Source organism: Globicephala melas, chromosome 9, assembly GCF_963455315.2.
Source record: "Globicephala melas chromosome 9, mGloMel1.2, whole genome shotgun sequence".
In the NCBI taxonomy this organism is placed as follows: Eukaryota; Metazoa; Chordata; class Mammalia; order Artiodactyla; family Delphinidae; genus Globicephala; species Globicephala melas.
Genome location: NC_083322.1, coordinates 2,416,270 through 2,429,623, shown reverse-complemented (window position 1 = coordinate 2,429,623; position 13,354 = coordinate 2,416,270). Strand labels below are relative to the sequence as shown.

The 13,354-nt window shown below is 43.5% G+C and overlaps 1 protein-coding gene across 9 annotated transcripts in view; it reads left to right on the top strand.

Annotated features, from left to right (window-relative positions):
- The window catches only part of RBM33 (RNA binding motif protein 33), a 113,874-nt gene that overhangs the window by 69,499 nt on the left and 31,021 nt on the right, over window positions 1-13,354 (top strand). For 8 of the 9 annotated variants that reach the window (XR_009565217.2, XR_009565216.2, XM_030854330.2 and 5 more), the window contains 4 exons: window positions 6,953-7,085; window positions 7,486-7,823; window positions 9,252-9,515; window positions 10,845-11,135. Coding sequence is in view for 7 of the 9 variants with exons in the window: in XM_030854330.2 (XP_030710190.1) it covers window positions 6,953-7,085; window positions 7,486-7,823; window positions 9,252-9,515; window positions 10,845-11,135 (1,026 nt within the window). In the remaining 2 variants the exon portion in view is untranslated. The remainder of the gene's footprint in view (window positions 1-6,952; window positions 7,086-7,485; window positions 7,824-9,251; window positions 9,516-10,844; window positions 11,136-13,354) is intronic. The other variant, XM_060305045.2, reaches the window with a different exon arrangement.

The following is a 13,354-nucleotide window of genomic DNA, read 5'->3' as shown; positions in this document are numbered from 1 at the left end:
GAGAGAGGCGGGGGTGGACTTGAGGGAGATTTAGGAGGTAAAATTACTAGGACTTGGTAATACCTGTTCTGTGAAGGCTTTCTGGTTTGAACTCAGAATGAGAGCACAGGAAGGAGACCTGTGCTGATTTGTCTTTCACCTTACAAGGAAACACGTTAATTGTCAGAAGCTGATGTGTTTATTAATTGTAACTACATTATCATTATATCAATATAATATACTATATATTATATAATAGAGGGTCATTTGGAAGTAGGAATAAAGTTCTAGTTAAATATTACTGATGGAGAAAGAATTCCGGGGCTTTGTTGAGTATTGCTGACACTTGAATGCCTGTGTATATGCAGTTAGCACATGGATGATTAGTAAAAGGGAAGAAGGTTTGGGGAAGAGATGAAAATCGTAATATTAAAATTCCAGAGGGGGCAAGATTTATGATCCCCATGTATCTTCAGTTTAATACCAAAAAATGTCTTTAGAAGCTAGGAATATTCAATATAATCTCCCAGGAAATCTGAAAGTGCTTAGAGACCCAAGAAGTAATGTACCTAGTTCTCAGGCAGCTTGAAATTATCAGTCTCTCTTTGAGTTTATTCTTGTAACTCAGTGACTTTTTTTTTTTAACTTTTAAAAAAAATTAATTTATTTTTGGCTATGTTGGGTCTTTGTTGCTGTGCACGGGCTTTCTCTAGTTGTAGTGAGCGGGAGCTACTCTTCGTTGCCGTGCACGGGCTTCTTGTTGCGGTGGCTTCTCTTGTTGTGGAGCATGCGTTCTAGGCGTGCAAGCTCAGTAGTTGTGGCTCGTGGGCTCCGTAGTTGTGGCTTGCAGGCTCTAGAGCGCAGGCCCAGTAGTTGTGGCGCATGGGCTTAGTTGCTCCGCAGCATGTGGGATATTCCTGGACCAGAGCTTGAACCCGTGTCCCCTGCATTGGCAGGCGAATTCCTAACCACTGTGCCACCAGGGAAGCCCCCTACTTCCTTTTAGAAAAGGATGAAGGGGCTAAGGGGCGAATACTTTACCTGATCTCAGCCTGTGGCAAAGTAAAAATCAAAATTTATCAGACTTTCTACTTACAGTGGAGGGAAGCCAGTCTACTTTTCCACTTATATTTTGCCTTATCTGTAATGAGAAAACCTATCTTTGGGCGGACTTGAAATTAACTGTCTAATGGAAGGAGGAAAAGAAGGTTATAAAGAGCCCTGTTGCAGCAGCCACGTGACCAGTGCCGGTCAGAGCTTCATCAGCAGAGGGCGAGGCTTGTGGCACTAAAATGCACTCATGGAATTTACAAATAACTACAGATTTCAGAAGAAACCGAGTACTTTCCCAGCATGATGCGAGCCTGCTAAGAAAAGTGGTAATAAATATCGGGGCTTCACATGTTAAATAATGAAGAAAGCTGTGTTTATTAGTCAAGACAGAAAAGTCAGGAAGCTTTTCCAGGCTTCTTCCAATTGTGAGCAGAGTCAGGGAAGTAAGACAAAGAGAGTCTGTCACTCCCTGGCTTCCATGAAGCTGAGTGAAGGAGCAGTTCTGGAGTCATTCTTATGGGGCTGAGTTCTGCCTTCTAGGTACTGGCAGTGCCGATGTCAACACTGTGCAAAACCCCATGTGTCCTGCAGTGACCCACACCGGACGGAAGTGGAAGTGGGCCGAGCTGGGGTGCAGGAGCAGTGCTGGACTGGGGCCTGTGATCACAGTGGTTCTGAACAACAGAGGTTAAGTTTTGCTTTACCCCTTATGGGAATCGGCGAAACGTTCGTAAGTTAGTAAAAGTTCCCACAATGAGTGATGCTGCTTGCTAGCTATTCATACAACACAGTACTGAAGGGCTAAGTGGAAATAGCCCCAAAGGACTTTCCCTCTTTCTCAGAAAATGCGTTTTACTCTTCCCGTCTTCCTTTCTCCCCGTGTCTGTCCTTTTTTGTCAACTTGTTAGCATAGTGGTGACTGATACAGCTAATGAGTTTATGAGTCCTGAAGTATGCTGACTGTAGTTCAGATTGAAAGCTTGTCAACAAATGAGTAGTGTATTTCAATTGCTGTTATAAGTCAGCATACTGTTCCTATCTTTTAAGTGAAAAATCTGACCAAATGCAGTAATAGAATGAGAATTAAAATTTTTAACAAATAGACTGCTGCTAAAAATTAGCAACAAACACATGATTCATGCCAGAAAATTCTCTGTAGTTGTAGCTGAATGAAAGTGGAGGGGACAGAAAGGAAGCGAGAACGCAGAGAGCACTGTTGGCCCCGGGGGTGGGGGGCGGGGGGAGAGGGGAGGGGGACTCCTGACGGGGGGGTGGGTAGGAAGCATCTTACCTGGTAGGAGGGTGAGAGAGGGCAGGTCAGGAGGCTGAGGGACTAGAAGATGCTCAGAGAAGGGAGAATGTCCTGGGCAGTGGGAGGGCTGACCAGGAGGAGGGGAAACTGTGAGGGACCTTGCTGGGCCCATTAAGAGTAAATAGAAACTCGGCTTCCCTGGTGGCGCAGTGGTTAAGAATCTGCCTGCCAACACAGGGGACACGGGTTCGAGCCCTGGTCCGGGAAGATCCCACATGCCGCGGAGCAGCTAAGCCTGTGTGCCACAACTACTGAGCCTGCGCTCTAGGGCCCGTGCGCCACAACTGCTGAAGCCTGCGAGCCTAGAGCCTCTGCTCTGCAACAGGAGAAGCCACTGCAATGAGAAGCCCGCGCAGCGCAACGAAGAGCGTAGCCCCCAGAGAAAGCCAGCGCGCAGCAACGAAGACCCAACACATCCAAAAATAAATACATACATAAATAAATATTTTTTAAAAAAGAGTAAATAGAAACTTAGAGTGAGTCTGATTCAGCATACGGAGAGTATCACCCAGCAGTACTCAGCATCCCGTAGAGAAGCGGGGCGCTGGGGCCCACGTGCATGCAGGGTCTCCTGAAACAGTGTGGCTGCAGGACGGACGGGTCGGTGAGAGAGTGAAGGAGGGACAGGAGAAAATGAAGTTTGTATAATGCGGGCTTACGAGAGGGCTCACGTTTTGGCTGAAACAGAAGTATAGAGTGAACATTTCCTGAAGAAATCAGTAGTATATGGAAGTTTGTGTGGGATGTGATGGTTTCCAGAATTCACGTTCTAGATGATCATGTTCATATCTAAGTCAGGGGAAAGTATGGTTTTTAAAATCCCCAAATTTAGTCTTTTTTTTTTTTTGCGGTATGCGGGCCTCTCACTGTTGCGGCCTCTCCCGTTGCGGAGCACAGGCTCCGGATGCGCAGGCTCAGCGGCCATGGCTCACGGGCCCAGCCGCTCCGCGGCATGTGGGATCTTCCCGGACTGGGGCACGAACCCGCGTCCTCTGCATCGGCAGGCGGACTCTCAACCACTGCACCACCAGGGAAGCCCAACCAGATTTAGTCATTTTGACAAGGTTTATACCATATGGGATGAAATTTCCCCTACCTCATTTTAACTTGTTTTTCTTGGGTATTGAAATCTGTGATTAAAAAACAAAGAATGGTGTCACCTTGGACACATTATTTAATGGCCTAAGTTTCGATTTCCTTGGCTGTGAAGTAAGACACCGCCCCCCCCCCCCCGATGTCACTGTGCTGTGCGTTCATGAGCTCAGGTGGTCAGGGGCTCTGCACAGGGCCTGGCGGGCAGTGCATGAGCCACAGGTGGGGGAAGCTGCTGCCGTCACGCCTGGGTCCTCATTATTTCTTACTGTGAAGCAGATGCTCACGCTGGCTTCACAAGGTTACTTGTGTGAATTACGTGCCAGTTGCTGCCGTCGTTATCTGCTGTGCGGTGGAAGTGTGTCAGGAGCATGGGCTTGCACACACACAGGCTGAGAATCCTTGTGAGTAGAAAGGATCATCTCCCGCTCTGGTTGACGGTGCCCAGACCTGAGCCTTGGTTCAGGCTTCGGCCTGGGTTCTTACGCGGGTCCCAAGTCTCTCACCAAGCTCCCCCAGGGCTGTCAGACCAGCCAGAGAAGCAAGAGAATTGACACTGAATCCAGGTGACTACACCAAGTAAGCACCCACTGAGTCCCAGCCCCTGCATTTCGCCAAGCCATCATCCCCCAGGTCTCCCTGTCCTGCCTGGCGCCGTCCTGATGCCACCCCGTGCCCAGCTCAGCAGACGGACCTGCAGGTTGCTGGTTGCTCCAGCGGTGGCCCAGGTTCACAACTCGGTCTTTCAGCTTGCCACCTGATTCTCAGAACACGGACGGGCCTGAAGTCCTTTCCTGGTGCAGCAGACCCCCTGCTGTGGGGCAGTTCCATACCCAAGGGGCTTTTCTGAGGCTTCGTGGTGCCGTTCGCTCCCTGGCTGGGATCTACCCCACCAAACCCGTATCCAGGCAAACCCTGCCCTAGTGACCTGATGCAGGCTAACATACACCTGCTTGTAAGTGATCGCAGCTCAGGTATTTGAAGAGAGCTATCGTTTCTTAATACACTTTAAAGGCTGAAAATGTTTTCTGTCTTCAAGTAGGTGTTAATATTTTACTATTTGTAAGCTAAAGCCTCATGAAAAATACATATATTTCATTTTTAAAAGATATTAAATTTCAGTGATTTCTTTTACCTTTTACATCCCATAGCTTGTTTTAGGCTGTGGTGATATTAATGAATCTTATCTGTCCCTTCTGTATTTATCTATTTGAAACTCCTTCTTGGTGTTCCCCCCTCCAGAAGAGGGACAGTCAGGTATACATCAAATTAGTTTAAGGAAACAAGCCGTATAGCTGAAACCAGGTTTTACTTAGGTGAACATTGCTAATTTATGTAGTCAAATTGCATGGATTGGAGGCAGCGTGACCAGTCAAACCTTGCCACAACCCAGAGGGCAGACAATTTTCAATTTTATTTTCTGGGCCACTCCACGAAAAATGGTTTAAACATTAAAAAAAAAGACTGGGGACTTCTCCGGCAGTCCAGTGGTTGAGAATCCATGCTTCCACTGCAGGGGGCACGGGTTCGATCCCTGGTCAGGGAACTAAGATCCCACGTGGCACAGCCAACAACAAAAAAAATGACTGAACCTTGATGGCTAATTTGTTATCATCCAGAAAGTTTTGAAATATGTGTATACATGAGGGAAAAGGCCTGTAAAACTATACACAGGATACTAATGCTATATTTTATAAAGAAATACTTCATTAATAAATGTTCTTTTTAAGTTACCTGGCAAAATATCCATGCAGATGCACACCACGTGTTTCATCGGCTTCACATAAAAATAAGAGTAGTTTCAAAACGAGGAAAGAACTCGGCAGTGAAAGACAGAAGGCAAGTCCATCGAAACTCCTAGTGCAGATGTGATCAGTACCAATGTCGGATAGCCGATGCTGTTAGAAATGTGTTTTTCGAGCGTATTATTACCATAGTAAAAAGTAGTAAATATTGAAGAATATCCATATCAAAGCATCATATTAGTAAAGTCTCAAATAAACATCGCGATAAAATGTATGCATTTGTTAGGGGTCAAAAGCTTTTGGTTTAGTGTGAGTGTGTACAGTATGTATTCTCAGTTATAAATCCAACAGTTCTCTGATGTTGTTTGCTTCAGTTGTATCTTAATTGATGCCTTTATCTAGAGTGAGAAGTGATGTTCCCTAATGTCAGATGTCAAACACTGGTGGGGTGAAAATACCCTTGATTTCACCTAAACTGGTAGACACAGACTACAAGAATTTAAGCTTTGCAACTTTCTGATCCATATGTTTCAGTACCATGTGTTTTTATGAAGATGTAACATTTGTGTGTAAATCTAATTTCGTTAATGTTATATAGCCAGTGGTCATATGGGTTTGTGGTGTTTATTGTGTTCATTTTGCATTATTCTTACAACACTGTGGATAGAGCAGACCTTTAAAGAGAGAAGGAAGGCAAATGTAATTTGCAGAAGCATTTTCAGTGTTATAATATGATGTCACATTTAGAAAGAACAGCTAATTCGTAATAAAATGACAGAAAAGTCATTAGAATTTTAAGTTTATGAGAAGGAAGTGTGGTTTTTGAAAGTTGAGAAATACTTCAAAGAATGAGGTTTATTAAATGAATATTATTTTGATGATACAGTATGTATAATCAATGAATTTCTGGATAAAGAAGTGAAAAAAAGTTGTGAGGCTTTCTTAAGTAAATGTGGTGTTTTAAAAGAATCTCCATAAATGCTTGAAAGGCCAACTGAAAAATGAAGTAATTTTTCAAAATTGAGGTATAGTTGATTTACAATATTAGTTTCAGGTGTACAACGTAGTGATTCAAAATTTTTATAGATTATACTCCATTTAAAGTTACTATAAAATATTGGCTAAAAAGTGAAGTAATTTGTCTTTGTAGAGTTCTACTGGTAACCTGCAGTTATGGAAAAACGGTAATCTGTTTTAAGAGTTCAGAATTTTTAGCCAATGGAATCTGTATTATTTCTTTTGTAGCAATGTGGTTTCTTAAACATTTCACATTTTCCTGTTTCGTCAGCGATTGCTGATTTTTGTTATGGTACACATTCAGTTTCTTTTTCTTCTGTTGAAATAAAGCAACTTCATAGCTGTGGCTTATGGTTGTGTGAAAAAGGTAGCAAAGAATAGCATGTTTGAGAAGAGTGTCAGGAACACTGAAAGTAGACATTTAGTCTCTTGGATTAGTGGACAGGAAGCTCAGTAATTGCATGGATTTCAGTAAGCTTAAAACTAATATTCTTCTGGTTTTGTAGTGCTGTTAAAACATTGAATTAATTTTTAGATGCTGCATTTTGACATTTGACTGTTTCACTATGGCAGAATCACCTATTTTGTAACATGAGGTTATATATATATATGTGTGTGTGTGTATATACAGGGGTGGCGGCTTCAGGAGATAAGTTCCTTGACGTTTGCAGAGGAAAACTTAAAACATGTACACCTTTCTGAAAACTACCGTTCATTTTCCTGCCTTCCACCCTGTTTTCCTGCTGTGCTTCAGGGCCCTCCAGAGTTCCCACAGCACACACCTGGACCTGTTCCCAACAGCTTCAGCCAGCCCCCGCGGCTTCCTCTTCAGGACCAGTGGAGGGCCCCGCCGCCTCCCCAGGAGCGAGACCCTTTCTTCTTAGGAGGTAAAGGATGGCGCAGAGTAACAGAGCAAAGCCGCGTGGGGCGACGTGCCTGAACATGCTTATGTTTTAAACGGTATTTAGCTCCCAATAGGAGATTTTGTTAATAAGAGTGTCACATTTTTGTCCCATAGCCCTTCTGCCTGTCATTTCAGATGCTAAAATTGGACATTATTGGTATCTGAAATGTGAAAATTTCATACAAAGGAGGAAATCATCTATAGAAAATGACTAATGAAGCAGTCTAGAAATAAGAGGCGAAATGTAGAATTCTTTTCAGACATTCACACCCAACCTCTTGTAATTTTCGTCCATAGTAAGACAGTACATAAAACTGATTTCTGTGAAGTGTGTGTTCTGTGTGACCAGAGGGCAGTAACGTTGCAACGCCCTTCCGTTTCAGGTGAACCAAGGTTCCCGAGCCATCTCTTTCTGGAACAGCGAAGTCCCCCTCCCCCGCCACCTCCTCCCACGCTTCTTAGCAGTGGTCACCCTGTGCCCACTCCCAGCCCCTTACCATTCACCCAGCCTGGACCAGCGTTTAATCAGCAAGGACAGCAGCCTGTGTTCCCCAGAGAGAGGCCCGTGAGGCCAGCCCTCCAGCCGCCAGGGCCGGTGGGGATTCTGCACTTCAGCCAGCCAGGGTCCGCAGCAGCACGGCCGTTCATCCCTCCTCGACAGCCCTTCCTGCCCGGCCCTGGACAGCCCTTCCTGCCCGCCCACACACAGCCTAACCTTCAGGTAGGCGTCAGGGGCTGGTTTTGTGTTTCAGAATTCAAGTTAAAACCTTTCACCTTTTTATTCTAGTCTGCCAAGATGTGGCGATTATTTAAAGAACGAGGGCCTTCAACTTAAATGTGCTCTTTATTAAAGACAACTTCCTTAACAATATTGCTTATCTCCTTAATCGCAGGAGAAATGGAGAAAGTGATTGTCATCTTTTGGGAAATGAAAAAACTCAGTAGTAAGATTTTGTAAAGGATATACTATACATTGCTAATGAAATTAGGGCATGTTTTGATAATACCTTTGCTTATCATTGCAAGATTCTTAAAAGGTTAACAGGAAATAAGGTTCTTTGTCAAATTATGTTTCTGCAATAAGTAGTGGGGGAAGAAAAGGGTTGCTGCTCCCTCATTATTTGAGAGATTTGAGTGCCCTCTGCTGGTGTTTTATGTTTCATCAGCTGCCTTGAGTCTGACACCTCTCTTACCCAGTATGTTTTCCTTGTGTCTTAAGCTTCCTGCTAAGGTATGTAATGATGATGGGCTTGAACCGATTATTTAGAAACACACGGAATATGTACGTAAAGTAGGAACAGGAAAATGGTTATTATATAAGGTGTTACAGTAGGAGAAAATGTTTTTTTTTTTTATTAAAAAAGTATAATTTGGGAATTTCCTGGAGGTCCAGTAATTGGGACTCTGTGATTTCACTGCCGAGGGTGCGGGTTCAACCCCTGGTCGGGGAACTAAGATCGCACAAGCTGCTCTGCACAACCAAAATATATATAAATGTGTGTGTGTGTGTGTGTGTGTATAAATATATATACATAATACAATATAATGTGATATATATAATCACTGCATTGCAGAAATAAGTATAGACAGGAATTTGAAAAGGAAATGAAGTCATCCCACCATCTAGAGACAGTTACCACTAACATTTGGGTGCACATGTCTTTCAGTCTCTTTAGTGCTTGCATCCTCATCATGATGCTTTCTTTTCCCAGTTAACATGTTATTACCATCTTCTCATGGTGATGAGTTCTCTTTCACCACGGCATTTGAAAACACTGCACAAGTTGACATTTTACGGCTGTCACTATTTCTGGCCATGTTTATTGGTTTCAGTCCTTGGGTATTGGAAACAGTGCTGCAGGAAACATCCTTGAGGTTGTGTTTGCTCGCATCCTTAGTTATTTCCTTAGGATAAATTCCTGGAATTTCAAGATCTAAAGGATTTAGGGCAAATATAAAATGCAGGGTAGTAGCTTTTGGCTTATCACTGCATTTAAGATAGCATCAGCTTCATCAACAAATCTAAAATGAAATTTTAGTGCCACTTGAAGCTTCTTTCTGGTGTTGGGGTTTTTAAGGAAATGGCTGAATTGGAACACGAGCAGTACGTACATGATAAACTGTTGCTTCTCTCTTGTTGGCTTGGAAGGGGCCCCTGCACCCTCCTCTGCCCCCTCCCCCGCAGCCCCAGCAGCAGCCCCCGCTCCCGCCCCCGCTCCAGCCACCTTCGCAGCACCAGCCGCCGCCTCCGCCGCCGCCGCACCCGCACCCGCACCAGCACCACCACCTCTCTGTTCCTCCCCCGCCCCTGATGCCCGCGGCTCAGCCCCAGTTCAGGCCTCACATGCAGACGGGGCCGCCTCAGCCAAGCAGCAGTCGGACGCAGTGCCCCCAGCGCCAGGGGCTAAGGCATGTAAGTGTCCAGTTCCTCAGCTGTCTTCCGGGGGCACCTTTTATGTCGCGGGGCCTTGTGTGTCTAGATCCTCCTGTAGTGCGAGATGGCCTTAGTAATTGATGCATAACTTCAGAAAGTAGTTTTGGGTGATAATCGTTCTGCCTTTGCCAGTGGCTCTCTGTCTCCGTGGGCAGTGAATGCACAAGTAAATGAATTCAGGAGGAGTTTCTTGAACATCCTTTGTTGTTGGGCACTACTCTGGTTCCTGGGAATACAGCAGTGAACGAGAGAGACACATTTCCTGCCTTCATGGAGCTTATAGTTAATCGTGGGGATGGACTGCGTTGATCTGTGAGGTTACCTCTCGAGTACCATCGGCAGATGTGCGGCTTGTCGTGCATTGAAAGAGACTGGGAGATGTGTGTCGCTTTAAAAGTCAAAGACTAGTCACGGTTACTCTCCTACCCTCCATTAAATAACTAACCGTGTAAAGAGGCTCAGGGTTAGAGTTCCAGGCTGAAAGGTGAGATAGTTGGGTTTTCCCTTTAATACTGGTCCTTTTGACCTTGAGCTTCAAGCATGTCACTTAGCTGCTTTTAATCTCAGTTTTTTCATACCCGCCTCTTTGTTTCTTAAAGTAACATTGAGACTAAAATGATGTAAGAAGTGAGAAAGGATTTCTAGATCTGGAAAGAGGGTGCTTTGTAACCTGGGCTTCCTTTTGTAAGAACAGGGGCAGACGACACCCCCAGTCTTGAGCTGAGCAGCCGTGGAATGCAGTCCTCCCCCAGCCATCTCACAGATCTCCACACTCCTCTAGGCGTTGGGTCTCTGTTAAGGATCCTCAGGGTGAACGTGACCTGACTGTCTCCTCCCCGATGAGAGCGATGGGCATCTTTCTCCTTTTTCTTAGGGCACTAACTTAATGCTTCGTTCTTTGTTTGTTCTGCCTTCAATTTAGGGGACCCATTGACAGTGGTGGTGCCATTAACCCAGCTGACTCCTTGTGCGGGAGTCCTTGTTGCACTGCTGATTCTGTTAAAAATGTTTGTCCCCATCCTGTAAGTCACCTGGTGTAATATCCATAAAGAGGAGCCTGTCTGTAGGCAGGTATGGTACCTTTCCCAGCCCCAGTCCTTATCAGTAAGGGTATGTTACTATGTAGAGCAGAAAGCATTTATGCAGGGAAAAAATGTTTACCAACAGGAAGGTGTCTGCCCCCCAAAGGAGAAGTCACGTATTCAGTTAGAATGATTTTTAAAAATATTTCAGTCTAATGTGCCTTTTTATGTTTCTTCTCCCAAGTTTCCAGTTGTAATTAGAATTTCTTTCTTCTTGTGATGATAGAACACAACTTCTCAGAATGTAACCAAACGACCAATGCAGCAAATGCAGCCAACTGCTCCAAGAAACAGTAATTTGCGTGAATTACCAATAGCACCATCACATGTTATAGAAGTGAGTAACAGTCGCTGCTCCTCCGCACCAGCCGGGGCTCAAGTAAAGCCTATTATCAGCACGTCACCGCCCACGAGGCCCGGGGTGGGGCCCAGGACTGCGCAGGGGAAGGCTGATGTGAAAGTCAAGCCAGTTAGCCCTGTGGGCCGGCCTAAAGAGGAAGCAAAAACAGAACCAGAGGTAGGACTTTTCTTTTTCTAATTAAAAAATAATGTTTGGTTTCAAACAGGGAGACCTTATAATCAAGGTCTGTACCTCTTATCTCAGTTCACTCTCACCCAGTGAGTTCTTCACAAAATCATCCCACCTTCTTTTAACCTAACAGCCATATTCATATAAGATACACCTTCATTCTCACTGGTACTATGTCAGATTGTATTCATGTATTTATACAGTTACAGTTGTGTGTTACAGAATCTGTGTATATCAGGGATCTTAACCAGCTGTTTCTCTGAAGGGCCCAGATAACAAATATTTTAGGTTTTATAGTCCAAATTGTCTCTCAGAATTACTCAACTCTGCTGTTCTATCACAAAAGCAAACATAGACAGTCTTACATCAATGGGCATGGCTGTGTTCTGGTAGCACTTTATGACAAAGTCAAGCGTTGGGCTGGATGGGCTCATGGGCCGTAGTTAGCTGACCCCTTACATTTACTCTTATGTTCCTGTGGCTTTTCTGGTTTTACACTGTGAACTTCTAGAAGGTAGGACCAGTTTAGACCTTTAAATAAGATGGGGAGGGGTGTTTTGTTCTGAATTGTGTATATTATTGCTGATTTCTAAATAGGTATAAATGTTGTAAGAATAAATAATAAATGCAAGTCAGTATTCTACATGATTTCCAATTGAGATGTTATTTGTACCTTTGTTTAGTTTTGGCCACTTGATTATGTTTTGCTTAGAGGCAGTTCAGTGTTAATGCAGTATTAGTCACAAACTTTCACATTTTTAAAAAAAATTTCTTTACGTCAGTAAAATTTATGCCTGAGACAAACCCCTTGAGGCCCTTGGTCTCCTGTAAAAGAAGTGAATGCGCTTGTCTAATGCTTCCCTGAAGTCAGGATTCCATTGCGGGCTGTTCCCTGGAATTATAGATACAAAAGTTGGGCAGTATCTGTATAATGTAGGTTCTGATGAAGCATAGGCATCTAGTGTAGCACAGGTTAGAACACGCCCTTGGAATGGTCCGCTGTCGCTAGCAGTGCGGCTCTGAGCCAGTTCCTTCACTTATTCCAAGCCTCAGTTTCCTTAACTATTGGGTGTATGTGCCTGAGACGTGGCAAGAGACCAGTACGTGGAAGTTACGTTAATAATAATATATATAATGTAATAAGTAAGTATATCTATTAACTTCATAAAATAATGGCACAAAGTTTCCTTAGATGAGAATATAAGCCCTTAATCATAATAAAAACAAGCGTTAACTGTTTTTTGCCTTTCAATCAATTAAAGTGCGGGGGTGTGTGTGTCAGATTTTCTTCTAATAAATTATTATAGCAGCTGTAATGTAATGTTTCCAAGTCAGAAATGTAAGTATAAAGTGAAAATACTGAGTTAACGTTTAATAACATCTTATTAGAAGAAGGGTGACATTTCGGTTTTAAAATCAGTATATGAAAAAATCATGTAGATTTACAGACGGGATTGGGATAGTTTATAAAAAGAAATCATTGCTAAAAATTTTATCCTGCTTTTAGTTTATATAGCTAGCTCCTGACTCATGTGTGTAAATGGATTTGGCTCAAAAATGAAGTCACATATACTTTTGTAGTAACAGTGGCTAAATAAAAAGAGAAAAGTGACTTTTTAGGCATACCACTAGCCACGTTTGTCCCTTTCATAATAGTTGAGTTAGTAAGCAGGCTTCTGAAGAAGTCTTCTGTAGGATAAAATGGATGCTTTGTGCGTGAAGTGGAACTTGCAGGTGGCCATAGTGTAAGTGGTGCGTGTCTTAATTTGTTTGCTTTTAATTTTCTGTGCACATAGAATGGGACCAGGAGTAAAGTGTTTTTTTTATTTTTAAAACCTTCTGTTTGTTTTGCTTAGGTAAGTGTGGTTTATCTTCTTATATGCACCCAGTTGGTAATGATATAATGAAGGACAAATCTATTTAGAAGTATTCCTACCTATATTCTTGAACATACTTTAACTCTTTTTTGATTACATGGGGACAAATCCTAGTGAATGTTAATTATTCTTGCATTTGAAACAGTGGGTCCTCTGGACCTGTTATTATTTCCCCAGAATGCCCTGGCCCCTGTACTTTTTGAACTTCTGTTTTTCTGTCTTCCCCTTAATGTCACTTCTAGCTCTGTGTAGCCCTCAGCCAACTTAAGATTTTCTGTTTCAGGTCTGTCCTAGACTTTGAAATTAGGTGACTGAGTTGATCAGGATTGC